This window comes from Tiliqua scincoides, chromosome 2 (genome assembly GCF_035046505.1).
Source record: "Tiliqua scincoides isolate rTilSci1 chromosome 2, rTilSci1.hap2, whole genome shotgun sequence".
NCBI lineage: Eukaryota > Metazoa > Chordata > Lepidosauria > Squamata > Scincidae > Tiliqua > Tiliqua scincoides.
In genome coordinates this window covers 154,247,272-154,265,397 of record NC_089822.1, presented here as the reverse complement: position 1 = coordinate 154,265,397, position 18,126 = coordinate 154,247,272, and the positions used below count along the sequence as shown (strand labels likewise).

General features: G+C 44.0%; 1 protein-coding gene across 1 annotated transcript in view; it reads left to right on the top strand.

Moving 5' to 3' along the window:
* The window catches only part of CACNA1G (calcium voltage-gated channel subunit alpha1 G), a 221,334-nt gene that overhangs the window by 112,172 nt on the left and 91,036 nt on the right, over nt 1-18,126 (top strand). The window contains exons 14-17 of the mRNA XM_066614932.1: nt 1,148-1,238; nt 1,987-2,171; nt 2,385-2,831; nt 16,770-16,870. Of these exons, the coding sequence (XP_066471029.1) occupies nt 1,148-1,238; nt 1,987-2,171; nt 2,385-2,831; nt 16,770-16,870 (824 nt within the window). The remainder of the gene's footprint in view (nt 1-1,147; nt 1,239-1,986; nt 2,172-2,384; nt 2,832-16,769; nt 16,871-18,126) is intronic.

Sequence of the window (18,126 nt, the reverse complement as noted above, 5' to 3'; positions counted from 1 at the left end):
TGCATTGAAATGCTTCACTGCCTTTTCACAATATACATCAGGCTCAGTGGAAGCTGTTCATTACAAGGGCTATGATTTCTGCAGGAAATAAGAAGGAATTTTTTGGGAATATTTCATTCCCAAATATTTCATTCCTGGCTGTTGGTAATGCCACAGTCTTAATACTATAACCATCACCACTGTCACCACATTGCCAATGAAATGGGCCTGAGGACCAAAGGGGAACTTGTTCAGGGGCCTTGGTTAGTGATGTCTAGTCTAAGGAATCAGTCAGTGATGAAAATGGGAGGGATGAATGAACAAGTGAATTAGTTAACAAAGGATTAAAGAGGTTGTAGCCTGCTAATAGGAAAATCTCTCCATTGATAGCATTCTATATTGTTAGAAAGGTCATGCTAATATGGTAAAACCCCATTATCCATTGCTGAGTTATCCATTATCCATATCTTCTGATTTTACAGTCTATCCCTTATGTAGCCCTCTGCCAGTGCTAAGGCATGGCACTCCCATTTACCCAAGTTTGTGTTTGCCCAGACAGATTGCATCTTGTGTCTTCAAGTCATTCAGGTGTGAGTTTGTACCATCAATATATTGACCATGCTAAAAAGCTGCATGGAGTAGTCTAATTATGGGCCATCCATTTGGTCTCCTATGATACTGTTTTTCTCATTATCAAAATAAAATCTACAAAATATAATTTCAGGTTCCTCATCAAAATTTGGACAGTTTTATATACACTTCAGCCAAAAGAATAATGACTGTTTGGGAATATAGATTGTTCTTTCCAACAGACAGGAAAATATGTGAGGAAGTTAATTTGTTTTTATTTGACCAGTACGGTACAGGATTTAGCTGTGGTTCAGTGTAAGATTGGGAGTTGAACAATTTGTTTCTGTCTCACTCAACTCTTCAGTCTTTTAGCTGAGATATCCTCCTTGCCTTTTGTGAAGGGATACTGTATAGTGACGTGATGTAATATAAATATATGCATGCATCATTTTGTGGAAGGTGATGTCCCATTGTGGTAACAATTTCAGTGGAACAGTAGCTATCTTGTTGGCGAAAGGACCCATTTCTTCAAATGGGGGACTCTGAGCTAACTTTTGCTCTTTCATCCTGGTTGCTAAGGTGTTCTGTTTTGCTCTAGGGTGATGCTAAGTCTGATTCTGATGTGGAGCTTTTCCCCCATAACCTGGAAGAAGAATGTGGGCTTAAGAAAAACTTTTCAAATCCAACTTGTAAGTAACGGCATTGGTTGCTTTTTCTTCTAGAAGTTTTTTCCTTTTCCTTAGCTTAAAAAGTGAAGGTTATGAAACTTCAAAACTCCGGAGTCATTTCGCTGAAGTAAAGTGATTTGATACAAGAGACCAAGAGAAGTTAGTTAGGAACCTTTATTGGCATAGTTGACCAAGAGAATGTGATGGAATGTTTGCAGTCAAAAGGAGAAAAGCTATCCTTAGTGGAGTATCTCAGCAACAGTAATGCCTTTAAGAGGGATTTTCAGTCTATAATGTATTTCAAATATGACTTACGGATGGCAAAGTCACAGGGTAGTTGGTTACAAATTCGGGACGAAGGTCAATCACGTTCCCTTGCTCAAGGGTTAAGGAAAAAAGATTGGTATAGCTTACAGTAGTGTGTTCCATCTCCCTGCCAAATTTGCTTATATTTAAGGGTATCATTGCAAGGCATCCACTGAAAGAAGGCAAGCCATTCTGGTTGGTTTCTCTGTATGAGAATGGAGAAAGCAGGGTGCTTGGGCCTATAATTCATAGACTAAAAGGAAAACTGTCCAGAAGCAAATGATAGAGAATGGAATAAATGAATTGTGCCAACAGAGACGTATAATTCATAGACTAAAGCTGTATAAGCTGCAAGGGTGGGCAAGATCAGGAAGAAAAGCTCTGAAAGAGCAGAAGTTCAGGGTAAAGATGTCATAAGTTGTGGCCACATGAAAGTCTTTTGTCTGTGCTTTGTTTTTCTTAGTGATGGCTCTCTGTGACCACCCAGAGCTAAAGAAGAGCTTGACCCCTCCGCTCATCATTCATACAGCCGCTACACCAATGCCCATGCCAAAAAGTGCCACCTATGGAGAAGCGGCTCAGGGCTATGATTCCCGAAGAGCTAGCAGCATCTCCATGGAACCCAATACATATGATCTCAAATCCCCGGTATGTGGTTTGTCTTTCCTATTGTACCCCAATTTTTTCCTGCTTTTGCAGTTATTTTCAACTATGTGATAGATCTACTTGAGTACATCCTGCTTTTGAGCTGATGCGTTCAGTGTTATGTCTTGAATTTTTGCTGAGTACAGGTTCAAGATGGTTGCCACTGTTTATGATCCTGGATTGATTTGCTTCTTGCTCTTGGCTTCTTAATCCAAGGTGAGTGCTCGGAGCTCTCCACACAGTCCTTGGAGTGCTGGCAGCAGCTGGAACAGCCGCAGGTCGAGCTGGAACAGCATTGGGCGGGCTCCCAGCTTGAAACGTCGCAACCAAAGTGGAGAGCGCAAGTCTCTGCTGTCAGGGGATGGGAAGCAGAGCTCAGAAGAAGGAGAAAGCTCTGATGAGGAGCGGTCCAGTCGGACTGGGAGTGTGAATGGCTCTATACCTCACCGCGTGGAGTCGCTGGAAACCAAGGGCTCCTTTGACTTCCAAGATACTCTGCAGGTGCCTTCTCTTTACCGAACTAGCAGCATACACAGTAGCCACACCTCTGGATCAGAGCACCAAGACTGCAATGGCAAAACATCCTCAAGAGTTCTGATACAGCAGCTTCATCTGGAAGATCCGCTTCCTGAATGTGATGATTTGGATGATGAGGGCAACTTGGTAAGTGAGAGCCAGCACACCTTAGTCTCTTGCTTGAGGTTTTTGTTTTAGAACAGGGGTGCTCAAACTTTTTGACAGGAGGGCCACATAATCTCTCTGACACTGTGTTGAGGGCCAGGAAAAAAAAGAATTAATTTATATTTAAAATTTGAATAAATTTACATAAATGAATGTTAGAGACTGAACTTATATGAATGAATGAATTTTACTGAGGCAATGATGCACATGGGACAATCAGGGATGTACTTTTACTAAACATGCAGACTGTGTCAGAAAAGGGAAGGAGTTGACATAACTCCTGACCACACACCTCTTGCCCAGAAGTAAAACACATGCAGACATAATTGTTCAGAGACAATAATGCACATGGGACATGGGGGTGGTTAAAATAATGCCAATCAGGAGACAATCAGGAATGTGCTTCTAGACAAGTGAAAGTCACCATTCTTCTCTTCTTTGTAAGTAAGGATAAGGGTGGCAAGCATGCGGCCAGCCCCTGAGAGCCCAAAGCGGCAGTCGTGGAGACCTGAAGGTCTTGCAGTAGCTCAAGGCCTATAAAAGGCCTTGCAGAAAGCAAGACTGGCCTTTTCTTCACTGCTGTTGCTGCTTCACAGATGTGATGCAGCAGGCAGAAAACTCAGCCCGCAGCTCATGTTGTGCCAGCATGGGCTCCAGCAAGTCTCCAGCAGACCGGAAGCTTGTTGGAGACTGGGGGCTCCCCATGGGCCAGATATGGGGTCCCTGAGGGCCGCAAATGGCCCCCGGGCTGGGGTGTGGGCATCCCTGATCTATATAAGGTCTTCAGATGCAAAACTGCCCACTATAGGTAGGGACAGTGTACCATAGCGGGAATGAAACTGAACGAAGAATCAGAATTTCTCTGCTTCAGATCTTGCCTCTGCAGTTACTCCCTAAGTGACCTTGGGCAAGCCTTCCTCTTGGCCCCAGCTTCCCTGGTGGAATATATGGATAACAATATCTACCTACCTTACAGGTTAATGTACGGACATCAAGACAGAACACGTGAGGCATTCTGCACAGTCAGAATGCACAATGCAAAAGTTTATTATTCTTGAGTTGCCAAAGACTAGAATATTCTAAATACTCTGTATGTCTCTATATATAGCCAGCCAGACTATGGCAAACACAGCAAGTGGATTGCCTTAACTATTCAACTTGCACTCGGCAAGAGAGAGAGAGAAGGAAGGAGTGAGTGAGTGAAAGCTGTTCTCCTTTCTTCAAAGACAAAACTGTATCCAGTTCTGACTTTCAAATGGATGATTTCTGTTTCTATAAATTCCCATTACAGATTCATAATAACCAAGGGCAGAAATTGGCCTATTAGCGGCACAGGGGCAGTGTTAGTCTTTGTATCCATTTCAGTATCAAGAGACACTATTCTAATGAGTGTAGCTCCTTCCTAGACCAGGGAGGACCCATTTAGAAAATGTGAGTTAAAAGCCGCAGGTGGGGGTAAAGGAGCAGAAAAATCAGCAGCAGTATGGAGCTAATTAGATAGATAAGGCTGCAGAGAGGAATCTCCAGCTTTATTTTATCCCTTGATCTTTAGTTGCTCATAAATACCTGTGATTCACACTGGAATGTTATAACCAGACCTATGCAAATTCCAGTGCAGCTTAAAACTGTTGAACAAGATATCTAGCTATCACAAAGAAGTAAAGTGCAAGCTGATAGGTATCTCCTTCAACATTATTGAGTTCAGGTGGAGAGATTGTACAGGACATTCACTAGGACGAAACAATGCCTTTTGACACTCAGAAGAGGCAGGCGTGCTAGGGGAGGGGGCATACAAGGACCCTTGAAACTGTAACAGCACAAACTTATGCATGTTTACTCCGAAGTAAGTCCCTTCAGTTCAGTTAGGCTTATTTCTGTCTAGGAAAATGTATATATGATTTCAGCCAGGCTGTCCAATCCTAACTAAATCCCCACATGATGATGCTGCACACCAGCATGGCTTCTGCTGTATCCCATGGGATGGTTTTGGCCACTAGATTCCTCCTTGGGGTAAGGGAATATTGGTTCTGTTGCCCAGGGGTGAAGCTTCCCTGCCCTGCTGGGTTTACTTTGATTTGCGCCAGCTATTTTGCTGGCACAAGTCCAAGTGAATCCTGGAAGGCAGATCAAGGATAGGATAATGGCAGCACTGCTGCTGCTGATACTGCCCCTTTCCTAGCCTCAATCCACTCCCTCCCTGCCCTGGTCTTTCCCCAGTTCCACCTTCCCCATTCTGCTTGCCTCCACCACCAGCAAATCCAGCAGTGGGCCTCCCATGCTATATGCAGCCATGCTACTAAAATGGCCATTGGCGGCATCTCCAGAGGCCATTTTACAACAGTGTTTCCCTGTCATAAATCCCAATGGCCCAATCCAGAATAGGGTTGGGTTGAAATTCTAAGAGAGCTACTCTAATAGTTTGTAGCTACAAAATAACAAGTAGTCTTATGGGACCTTAAAGCTTAACACATTATGGCCTGAGCTTTTGCAGGCAAGCATCTACTTCAAGATAAATGAAATAGGCAGTGAAGGTGTGTGTGTGTGCCCCTGTGTATAGAAGGATAGCTAGTTAATCCATACATGCACACGAACAGATAGCGATAACTGTTCTGCAAGGTAAGATTAGAAAATGAACAAACACATACTGAAAGAATAGATATATCTGAGTGAATCAACTAAAGTAAACAATGCCGTCTCTAGGATCAACATATTTATAGATGAGTTCACAGGAACACCCATTCAAGGCAGAAGCTCAATTTGCCTGATACCGCACTTGAACTAATTACTGTTGTAGAGAATTAACCAACTGAAGTAACAATTTAGACTGGATAAATTTGGGTCAAATGTGTCAGTAAACGCCAGTTCAGCAATCCCACATTATATTAGCCCCTTAAACATTTTTTTTTCTCGAGTATCCTGACCTTGAGGTGAAAAATGGAATGTCCAAGGAGACTGAAATGTCCGCTCACTGGCTTCTCCATTTCTCATCTAATCTCTAATTTGTGTCTAATACAGAATGTTCATTTTCCCACATATGAAACATGAGTGGCTATTGATGGCATACTCCTGTCACCTTGGTGGCAGCAGCATCCTTCCCCCAAGGGAGCAATTCAATTTCAAAAGGGTTCATGAAAGGCATACCCTGACATACAGGCCATAGGCATTAGTAGACGAATGTCTTTTTGGGTTCAACTGAAATAAAAAAGGAGAAGGCAGTACAACAGAAGCAGTGGGGTAACCAGCACACCATCGGGTTCCTTCACCCTATGGTCCTCTCCATTTCAGTTCACTTTTACTTGTGCCTCTTTTTATGTGGATGTCTACCATTCCAACCCCAGAAGGGGTTCTTGTACCTATATCACAGGCCTGGCCCAGCCCAGCTAAGGCTGGAGGAGAAGCCTTGGGACCCTTAGGCTGGGTCCTGTCAATTGATATGCCCTCTGGTCCTAAGTGTAATTGCAGCCCCGTGGACCTTGGCTAGCTCCTGCTGTTTCAGGAGGGCTGACTTGTTTTGAGCCTCTCGTGGGGTAGAGTTTTGCCTATTCATTCTTGTTCTCAGTTTCTGTCACTTGCATTTTGATATGGAGAAGGCAAGAAACCACAGGGGGATCTTCTGCTGTTTCTCCAAACTGCTACATAAATGAGAGGAAACAGCATCTCTCCCAAGCCCTCCAGCAAGTGCAGAGAGCTTGGAAGATTGGTGGAATTCTCCAAGAGCTCAGCAAGGTATCTCATTAGCCTCAGGTAATAGGTGAAAGATTGTCCACTGTAATTAAAGTGCTCAATAGTAAACTGAGCTCTGGAATAGGGGAACTACCTGTCATGCAAGACAAGAACAGGTTGGATAACAGTTACAAATTTATTTTTGATCCTGGCCCCTCTGATTCACAGTGAAGTTGATGGTTTGTCTAGTTTGTCTTTTTACCATAGGGAATTGCTCTGTTGTCTTTTTCCCAGGAATTTGTTTTCTTCCAAATATGTACTTATGGCTAGCATTTAATGTGGATTACCTGACTCCATAACACTAGTTGAACTGCATAGAGCAGGTTTTCTCCAATTGTGGGTCGCAACCCACTTGGCGGGTCACAACCTGATTGCTGGTGGGTAGCGAAGCTTTAGCTGATAGCCGAAAAGGCAAATGCATGGAACACTACAGAAAGTGAAACTGAGCCATATTGCATGTTTACTCATGAGTAGGCAAAACTTGCCTTAGTCCAGACTTGGGCAAACCCCAGCTCGAGGAACATATCCGGTGTTCAGCTGAATCCATCCCTCTGGTGACCGGGATGCTTCGTTCCTGAGTGCTTTGAAAATGCCTGTCCCGAGATTGGGACGAAGCAATGCCCTAGCCTGTCATATCTATGGTCCAATGCCCTAGCAGGCATTGCAGCAGGATGTCACCATAGACGCACGGGCCACAGTTTTATATTGTCCCAATCTTGGGATAGGCACTCGCACAGCGCTCTGGAAGAAAAAGTGCCAGCCATGCTGGGGAATGATTTCCCGGTTGCATAGCGGTTGCCACTTTGCCTGCCACTGCCTTACTCCATTGGAAAGGGATGGCTGAGAGGAATCTAACAACACCAGAATGGTCCCAATCCAATGAACACATCCCCCCAAAAACACCCAAGAATGAAGTTCCTCCCTCCAAGCTGACAAATTTATTGAGCCCTATGGAAAGCAAAGCTAAGCTACATGTTTGTGTTTACTTACAAGTAAACATGCCTTGGCTCATGGTCAGGTCAGGCAAAGAGGAATACAAGGCCACCAGAATGGTCCTGATCTGATGAAAGTGGAGTTCAACAAATGCTCCAGAAGGCAGCCCACCATAAAAAGAATCAAACAGAGGCTTGGGGTGGTATGGTGAATTTTTTTTCTATTTTAGACTTGTAAAGCTTGGTGGGTTCTGATAGTTATATGATTTAAATATAAGAACTTAAATTGAACTGGGCACTGGGTAGGGTTGAAAATCTTACTGATTTTTTTGTGGAGGGAGGTGTTACTGCAGACAGGCTACAGAGAAAATTCAGTTGGTAGAATAGGGCTGGCTTCCCCTTATTTAATTATTTGTTTTATATTAATTTAATTATTTATAATTATTGCTTGATGATGTTGCTTTCAGCAATGACACCACTGCTGGTGGGTCCTGGACAGATTGTCATTCTAAAAAGTGGGTCCTGGTGCTAAAGGTTTGAGAACCACTGGAATAGAGGTATGCAGAGGTATGCAGAAGGAAGAAATCACAGGAAGGAAGCAAGAAATCTTGCTGTTTCTTTTCTTGTCCAAACTTCCACGCTATTGAGACAAGGTTCCAAGTCTTCTTTGAACTATTTAGGAAGAATTAACAGACTTGTGGGGGGTGCAGAATATAGTGGCTGTTTGGAGTTCTTTCTCCAAAGGGCTGGCGTGCTAAAAAGAACAGCCCTGCTGGATCAGGCCATAGGCCCATCTAGTCCAGCTTCCTGTATCTCACAGCGGCCCACCAAATGCCCCAGGGAGCACACCAGATAACAAGAGACCTCATCCTGGTGCCCTCCCTTGCATCTGGCATTCTGACATAACCCATTTGAAAAATCAGGAGGTTGCGCATACACATCATGGCCTGTAACCTGTGATGGATTTTTCCTCCAGCAATTTTCCTCCAGCAATCCCCTTTTAAAGGCATCTAGGCCAGATGCTGTCACCACATCCTGTAGTAAGGAGTTCCATAGACCAACCACACGCTGAGTAAAGAAATATTTTTTTTGTCTGTCCTAACTCTCCCAACACTCAATTTTAGTGGATGTCCCCTGGTCCTGGCATTGTGTGAGAGTGTAAAGAGCATCTCTCTATCCACTCTATCCTTCCCATGCATAATTTTGTATGTCTCAATCATGTCCCCCCTCAGGTGCCTCTTTTCTAGACTGAAGACACCCAAAGCTGTAACTTTTCCTCATAAGGCAGGTGCCCCAGCCCAGTATTCATTAGGCAGCCCAATCCTGAGCTGCCTGGGGTGTGCGGCTGCAGTGGCGCCGAGAACGGCTCTCGCCGCATCCTGCCCACCTCAGCCTGCCATGGGTGGCACCTCAGGAGACAGGGACTTTCATCCCCTTCTTCCAGGTAAGGGAAGTAGTCCCACAATGGGGCTGGTAAAGGTAAAGGCATTCGTGTAGGGCGCTGAGCCCCGCATGAATGCATTGGATCTGCCTCCCTCCCTCCCTTCCCCCTGGCATGCCTCCCACCCGCCCTCTCTCTGCCTCCTGCCTCCCCGTCACACCTCCTTCCTGTCCTCTCTCCGCCCTCCACCTGCCTACCCCCTCCCCAGAACGCCCCCTCCCCGCCCCCGCTTACTGTGCTGTGGCTTGGCGGTCCATGAGACCACTGAGCAGCAGAGGATGGGTGCCCGCCCAGCACTAGCCCAGCGTCAGCCAGCGCTGGGCTAACACGGGAGCTGGCCCAGCGGTAAGCCTCGCAGACGTGCCTTACGGCATGTTTGCAACAGTGCACTCCGGCAAAAAACTGGAGCCCCAAGCTCAGGATTCGGTTCTCAGTCTCTCTCTTTTGCACCTTTTCCATTTCCACTATGTCCTTTTTGAGGTGTGGCGATCAGAACTGGACGCAATACTCCAGGTGTGGCCTTACCGTCAATTTGTACAACAGCATTATAGTATTAGTGGTTTTATTCCCAATACTTTTTCTAATGATCCCAAGCATAGAATTAGCCTTCTTCACTGCTGCCGCTCATGGGGTTGACACTTTCATTGAGTTGTCCACTACTACCCCAAGATCTCTCTCCTGATCTGTCACAGACAGCTCAGAACCCATCAGCCTATATGTGAAATTTTGATTTTTTTTGCCCCAATGTGCATGACTTTACACTTACTTACATTGAAATGCATCTGCCATTTTGCTGCCCATAATGCCAGTTTGGAGAGATCCTTCTGGAGCTCCTAGATCCTTCTCACCTCAGGATTGCTGAATAACAAAATGGTGGAGGCCTGGTGTTTTAGCCTTGGCAGCCAAAACAGTGGCTACCATTTTTCAGTATGTTTTCTCCTGCTATTTTCTTATTAATTTCTTAATCAATTTCTTATTATTTCTTAATCCATTATGGGTTACAAACCATGATGTGTATGTGCAACCTCCTGATTTTAGAAATGGGCTATGTCAGAACACCAGATGCAAGGGAGGGCACCAGGGTGCAGGTCTCTTGTTATCTGGTGTGCTCCCTGGGGCATTTGGTGGGCTGCTGTGAGATACAGGAAGCTGGACTAGATGGGCCTATGGCCTGATCCAGTGGGGCTGTTCTTATGTTCTTATGTTGTAACTCTCCATTTCTTGGAAGAATGTAGGTTTTTTGTGCAAGAGCACTTTCCATGGGCTTTAAATGTACATTAATAAATTAGAAGTTCCTAGTCAGGGAAACATTCCTAGTTAATAGAATCTCTGCAGAGCTTTTTAAAAATTCCCACTGTAATTTGTAAGTAAAACACTGGTTGATATCAAAGGGAATGAAGCAGATGTTTCATCTACTCTCTTGACCTTGGGCACATGCATTCACATCTGGAACCACTGGGATTTTGCTTGCATTAGAATATAGCAGATTTTTCTCATAATGTTTACTAGGAAATGTATCTGTTACAGTGTTTTTCTTCTTCCACATCTCTATTCATGCCAACCAGGTGTGTCTTCTGAAGTAGATGTGATTTGAATAACATCATTGAGCCATCTCTTTGAACATAATATGAACTCTAGAAGCAATCAAGCTGATTGTAAGCAAGCCTGCATCTCTGGCCTTTGCGGAGGAAAAAAAAAATCTCATGGGCTGGGTTAAAACTCATTTTTTATTTTGTTTCAGCAAAATCTGGAGGTGGATCAGCTTCCACATGGCCAACCCAAGGCTCTCATTTTTAAAGTACTGTACATTTATGTTAATTCCTTTGTCTCAGCTTGCACCCGAGGAAAACCGAGCCTCAGCAAATGTTTGGCAGAGTCCTGTTTCCATCTCTTACAGTACAGGCCAGATAGAAAGTGTGAGATGAAAAGCAGGCTCATTCCCCTCAGACTCTTTGTTATCTCGTTTAGCCTCTGAATGACTTGCTTGAAACAATTACAGAAGCCCAGCATATCTTGGGCATTACAATTGGACAAAAAGGATATAAAGGAGCATTCTAGGCTGCTGACACATTCTGATTTAACTACAAAGCCCCTAGATAAATGCCAGCAATATTTTGAATAATATATGCTTTTGCAACCCATCCAAATTGCAAAATTATCTCAACCAAGCTGCAGCTATTACTAAATGTTCCAAGAGAGGACTTCTAGCAAGAGGACATACTGTCTTTAAACCATGTTGACTAATCAAGCCAGTTTGACTGGTATTTGGGAACCTGGTGATCCACAATAGGTGCAAGTTGTCTGTCCGTATAGGAGGGGAACAGAGCAATTCACTGTGGGGGAAAATTGCCTGGTTCACGAAACAAAACATCAATGTTGCTGTGGGGAAAAGAGAAGAGGATCTAGAATAAATTTGTCATTGTTATCCAAACTGCTCTTACCTTGCCTGACATGTAGTTTCCCTGCTCCAGTTTGTCACTAAGCACTTTTGTTGCAGTGGACGTTCTTCCACCTATTACTTGAGGCTAATGAGATACCTGGCTGAGCTCATGGAGATTATTTTTCCCCCCACCCATTTCATTCCATTATCCTGACAGATCTAGTTTTGAGTGTCCAAATGATCTGTAAGAAATATACCATTCTGCTTGTTTTAAGAAGTATTGCAGCACAGATGTTTTATTTTATGCTCATGGTGCTTGTATTTGAGGAGTCGTGGTCCGGAGGAGTTGGAGAGCATTGCAGTCCAGGTCTAAAAATATGGCTCCCATGAAACAGGGTCCTTCCCCACCTTTATTTCTAGTGTCTGTAAAAGTCAATTTGCCACAGTGACCCTGAATGGAGTTGCACTTTTAAAGCCTATCAGATGACATGTCAGGATGGAGGTGCTGTGGTTGCATAGTTCTGTGGCCATGACAGTGGAATTCAGCTGGTTCTGGGTGGAATTGCACTCCACCTTAAAAATTTGATCAGCAGCTGTGTGGGTGTTCTAGATCTACCTTTGCTTATGAACACACTCAAGTGCAACTATAGTATAAACTCACTGTAGTTGGTGTGCTAGTTGTGTTCCTTTATGGAAAGAGATTATCTAACCTCAGTTATCCATACTTTAATAACATCTAGTTTTGATTACTGCTATGTTTCATGTGTGGAGCAACACCCCACACCAGGTGGGGGGGGGCGGGTTTGGCAACCCTCTGCTATTCATCTGTTACTCCTGATGAGAAGTATATCAGAGTATAAGCACAGAGTCCAGGTGACCCCAAGTAACAAATCAAACAGGTAAATCTAGGTGATGTCCAGAGATTATAGAAAGCAAAATAAGAAAACCTTCAGTGTGTTTGTACACTGGTCTCTCATCTGGGGTAGCAGATGTATAGGAGAAGGTTGCTCTCTCCTCTGTGGGAGCAAAGCCCGGATAGTAATACTGCAGGTAGAGGTCTGCTTTATTTTCAATGGGTGGAAAGACCTGCATCGCTTGGCACAGAGCACAGATGTAGCCCATGTCGCTATGATGTCTCCAGTGGCCCAATTCTATATGGGCCAGCCATTGTCACAGTGCCTTTCGGCTGGCACTGACTCCTGTAAAGCTAGCAGGAAGGCCAGAGGCTTCTTGCGCTTGACATCAGCTCTCCTGCTACCCACCAGAGCAGTAAGTCAGCAGGAGAGGCGGGAAGGGTGGGAGGAGGGCAGAATGGAGGTGTGGATTGAAACTGGGCAGGAAGGGGGCATAATGGCACAGAAGGCTGTGGGAAGACAATGGTGCATGCCAGAACCTATCTCCTTTCCTGCAACCTCCCTACCCCCTTTTTCTCCTTGAACTTATGCTAGTAAAATCACTAGTGCAGGTCTGAGGAGACCCATTGCAGAGCAGGAGACTTATAGAGGTGTAAATCCCCTTTTTGCCTCTGAAGTTTCCCAATTCCCCCCCCCCCCCGTACAGCATGCCCATTTTTGGCGCAGCTGCAGCAGCAGAGGGTGGTGATGGATAGGATTGGGCTCCAAATGCAACTCCCATTTTGGTAGTCATTTTGGCGCTGTTGCATCAGCAGGAGGGAAAGAATACGATTGGCCTCTTCATTAGTTAGTGAGTTTGTTTTTGAAAGGGTAAATTTAGCCATGGGGGTTTACATTGGCCACAGTATTGGAGAGGGTAAGCTTGACCAACACACTATTTTCTTGACTAAAACCTATTGATACATGGAGAAAAAGGACTTGGTCTTGATCTCCACAATGTATATGAGATGATTCCGGATATATACCATCTAAACCAGGGGTCTCCAAACATTTTGACCAGAGGGCTGCATCAAATATCTGGAATGGTGTTGAGGGCTGGAAAAAAAAATTTAAATATAAAATTTATATAAATAAATTAGATAGAACTTAGATGAGTGAATAAATGAATGAATGGGCTCATTCATTCAAACTCTCTGGCCCTTAGAACACCCTCCAGATGCAACCAGAGCATAGTTCTAGTCATGTTCGGGCAAGTGGGCCAGAGGCTTTCAGAGGACAAGAGGCTGGCTGTGGGCCGGACAGAGGCGTGCTTTGGTTTGGAGACCCATGATCTAAACCAACCCAATGGCTGCTGCTGATGTGAGCAACTCATAAACTTCTGGTTACAAGAAATTTAGTTAATATTAAATTATTAATGTATCGATGTGTTGCATACAAGGTGTACATAGATGGATGGGTATATAAGAAACAATAGAACTGTCAGACTTTTCAGAGCTGAAGCAAGGGGGATTTTCCAGCTTGTGACTAATAGTCACATGCTCAAATTGTTTGACAAATCTTTGAGTTTGCTTTTGTCCCCTTGGGAGCTTCTTGATTTGTTTTGTTTCACTTGCCTTAATTTGCTCTCTGGCTGACTGTGATTTTACATCTTTGTAACCTGACCCATGTAATTCCATGAGCAAATTAGAGTTTGTTTGGTTCAATTATTTTATGCAACCATTTCCCCTAGTTCCTTTGAACATCTTGCTCAGTGGCTGTTGATGAGAGCATCTCTTGTTAACTCCAAGAGAAAGTTGTAACCAGGATAAGATTTTGAATTAATTGCATCTGTCTGCTGCAATTCCTTCTTGGATGCTGATTTCATTCAGTATTTTTGGTCTTTTTTGAGAACTGAACAATATAAAATTGCCTTTCTTTGCAATATGAATACAGGTATTGCTCAATTGTTTGTTTATTGTTTATTGTTACGCACTCCCACTTTCCTGAGGGGTGAAAAGTTCCAGGGGCAGTCCTATCTATATTTCTTCCTTTGAAAGAGAGATTACTGGATCCTTATGGTGTTCTGGTATTATTTGGTTTATTTACAAATATAGTAAAGTATAAAGTGAAGCCTCAAAACAGGAAGCATGTACTTTCTTGCAAGGCAGCAGGTTGCCTGAGAGGGCAAGAGTTGGTCTGTGGAACTCCTTGCCACAGGATGTGGTGATGGCATCAGACCTAGGTGCCTTTAAAAGGGGATTGAACAAATTTCTGGAGGAAAAATCCATCACGGGTTACCATGATGTATATATGCAACCTCCTGATTTTAGAAGTGGGTTAACTCAGAATACCAGATGCAAGGGATGGTACCAGGATGCAGGCCTTGTGTTGTCTTGTGTGCTCTCTGGAGCATTTGGAGGGCCACTGTGAGATACAGGAAGCTGGACTAGATGGGCCTATGGCCTGATCCAGCAGGGCTGTTCTTATGTTCTTAACCATCAAGAGAGCAACTTGCTCATCATGGTGACTTCAGCCACATCTTTTTCAATCTGAATGTGTCAGAAACACTGGTCTGTTTTAAACCGCCACCATTTGCAGCAGTGCTCCCAAAATGGCCACTTATGGCACAGCAGTTTTAAGCTGTTTTTGTTGTTGTTGTTGTTTGCCCCTTAGCTTCTGAGGTCACCTCTTCCAAGCTCTGCTGGCTTTCCACATTCCAGACTTTTCAGAGCCATCTGTGTACTCAGAGGCTCCCATTAAGGACCAGACTACATATTATGATGAATGTGTGATATGGCCCTGTGTGCTTTGCTTTTGTAAATAGTGGGGCAGGAGGGCACACAGTGGGGTGAAACCATGGCAGGCAGTAAGGAAGATATCACTGGACTCTTTGACTGTCCCCAGTGTTGTTTCAGTCCCAGTCACAGACCCATGGAAGCTTTTTTCCCATTAAACATAGCATAGAAAGAGGCATAGTTGTGATCAAAACCATAGCAGGTACAAAGTCCTAAAGTCCCTCACCCCTGACCTAAACTAATGTTTAGTTTGGCCCTAAGAAACATCTGCTGACTATTAAGGAACATTGTCTAGACTTCCTGAACGATTAACCGGGAATCTCCCCATAAAATCCCCATAATATGATTTGGATGAATTGTTGCAGTCTTTGTTATAGCTTTGAGCGAGTCAATTCTGAGGTTCTTTGAAGCAGAAAAACAACTTACGGTATATATATTTATTATAAATAGATAGATGCTGCAGTAATTTTCATTTTTACATGTATTTTAACCTTCCTTGTTTACCTTTGCCATGTTCAGCTTAGGGCCTTTCTCACTACATTGGGTCTGTAGCATGAAAGTTACTATTGTGCAGTTGGACCCAACACCACTCAAGTGATGTCAGAAGCCCCATGCCATCTGAGATGAGCCCAGCCTATGTTTCTTCATCACTCCAGCATTACCCGTTTTTAGGATGGATGACACAAGCATGTGGGAGAAGCCACTGCATGAGTTCCTTTCACATGATCCAAGTTTCTCTCATTGACTTTGTAGCATGGGGGGGGGGGAGAGATACACTCATATGCAGCAAACATAATGTGCAAAGGAATCCTTTTCAGTCATTCTCAATCTCGGCTCTCAACATTTAAGCCTAAGTGGCGCTGGTTCACTCTTTATATAGGGGCTGGTGTTGCAGACACAGAAGTCATTCCAGTCATAATGCAGGAATTTCTGCCAGAGCTATTTCTGTGGTCTGAGCCCTCTAGTTTGCCAAAGCAGTTGCTGATGAGTCATGAGAAGTGGCCGGTTTGTATGTTATATTGCCCTCCTGAATACACATGCCAGCAACTGCCTACCTGTAAAATCTGCCCTGTGTAAAACATCCCTTAAGAACATATAGGCTCTTCCCAACAAAAAGGACTGTTCAGAATTCTATTTTTCCAGTTCTTATTTATCTACCCTTCCAGGAGGTAGTAGGTAGAAAGTGCCTATTCTTTTGGAAAGAAAATTTTTCCTTCCATCTGTTTGCTGTATTTCGGTTTTGCCATGGAGTAATTTTTTCACGTTTTATGTTTTGATATTTTTTGACATTGAGAGGCAATGTATGTATTTCCTTGGCTGCTATGCCTGCATTGTCTTCACAGTGACTTTTAAAATGGTCCTGCTGCCGTGTTGGAGTGGTCTTTAAGCGGATACTGTACACAGTGGTGGATGTCTCTGCAACAAATTTCTGTAAATCTCAGTTCTCTCAGGCACCTACCTCTTTATGCCACTTCTGTAAGTGGAGCGGCTTGCCTGTACTGCTAGGTGTCATTAATCCATCCTTGAGCAACACAGCAGGGGCTGCATCACCACACAGTCAGATTCATTGTTTTAGCCTTGTTTTACAAGCCAGATGTCCCGTTCAGAGTCAGCCTCCAGCTTGCAGGCCTGCAGGCCACAAAAAACGTATCTTCAGGACTGATGAGGAAGGTGGGAATTAAAGTATCATAACAGCTCCACATATCTTTTCCAGGTTTAAGCCCTTGGTTTTAACGACTGTTGCGGCCTCTCAGAGTAAAAGCTTGATACATCAGTGTGCAAGTTTTCAATTTCTGTCTCTTTTTCTTTTTTTCAGAGTAAAAAAGATCGTATGAAAGCTTGGATAAGGGCACGCCTACCTGCCTGGTGCAAAGAAAGAGATTCCTGGTCTGTCTACATCTTTGCTCCTCAGTCTAAGTAAGGCAACTTAGTTTGATTGATAGCAGTGTGGCAGGCAGGGCTCCTGGATTTTGTGCTCAAAGAAATGTTTGCAAAAAGTGGCAGTCATAGAATTCCTGCAGCCTTAACAGTTGGAAGCAAGGAATCAAGCAATTGCTGCCAGCCTAAAGATTGATCCTCTTTGCAACATCCAGTAGCTGCTTGAACTCTGCTCTGTGGAATCTACAGGCACAGCGTATAGTTAGGATTGAGCTGTTAATTATCACCACCACCCCTATGCACTTGCTCCACAAGGGAAAATATACATCTATTTGTGCCAGGACCCCCTAGGTCAGTATAAGGCCATCTCTCAAACTTAGGTAGCTTCTGCTCCCTCTCTTCTATTTTGGCGTATACATTTAAGATCTGATTGTTGAGGAAGAGAGATAGTCAAAAACCGTAATCCCTATCCTGTACTTTTCAAGTGGGGTTTTGAGGAATGTTGGTGCCTCTTTTGCAAATGTATATCTAATTCATTTTTGGGTCTAACTTGGGTTTAAGGGAGGCTGAGGGCATTTGAAATTGCTATTTAAATACAAGCTTTTCTGTTTGAAACCTTAATGGGATTGTACAAAAGCAACATAGAAAATATAGCTGAAGCATGCTTTTTTCTGAATTAAAGTTGAAAATTATTGCCACTCAGAGGAGCTATCCCCTATATTTCTGCATAAAAGATGAATGTGGGTAGATTGTAAGTGCTTACGTAACTGCCTTATGGTGAGTCAGACCACTGATCTGTCTGGGTCAGTATAGTCTCCACTGACTGGAAGTGGCTCTTCAGGGTTTCAAATAAGAGCATTTCCCAGTCTTACCTAGAGGTGCTAGGAATCAAAACTGGGACTGTCTTTATGCAAGCATGGATGCTATCATTGAGCTATCCCACAGAAGGAGGCAAGACCAGAGCAATGGCAAAGACATGAGGGGTAGCCACTCTCTGCAAGAGAATAATCCTGCTGTAGCTCTACATCACAAATGAATGAATGACACCTAATGCAAAAGCAGCAAAATAGCCAGCAGAGGAGGAGTAAAGGCACAATCCTAGAAATGACATGAGCTGGAGCAAGTCCCTTGTGCTGGCCCAGTGGTGTTGCAAAAGTGCCGTAAAGCACTTTTGTGCCACCATCTGTGGAGGGAGGCCAGTGCACAGATGTGCACCAGCTTCCAGGTGCCAGCCCAAGCCCCATGGGGCCAGTGGATAAGGTCAGCCTGCACCAGCTGAGTCAGGCTGGCATGTG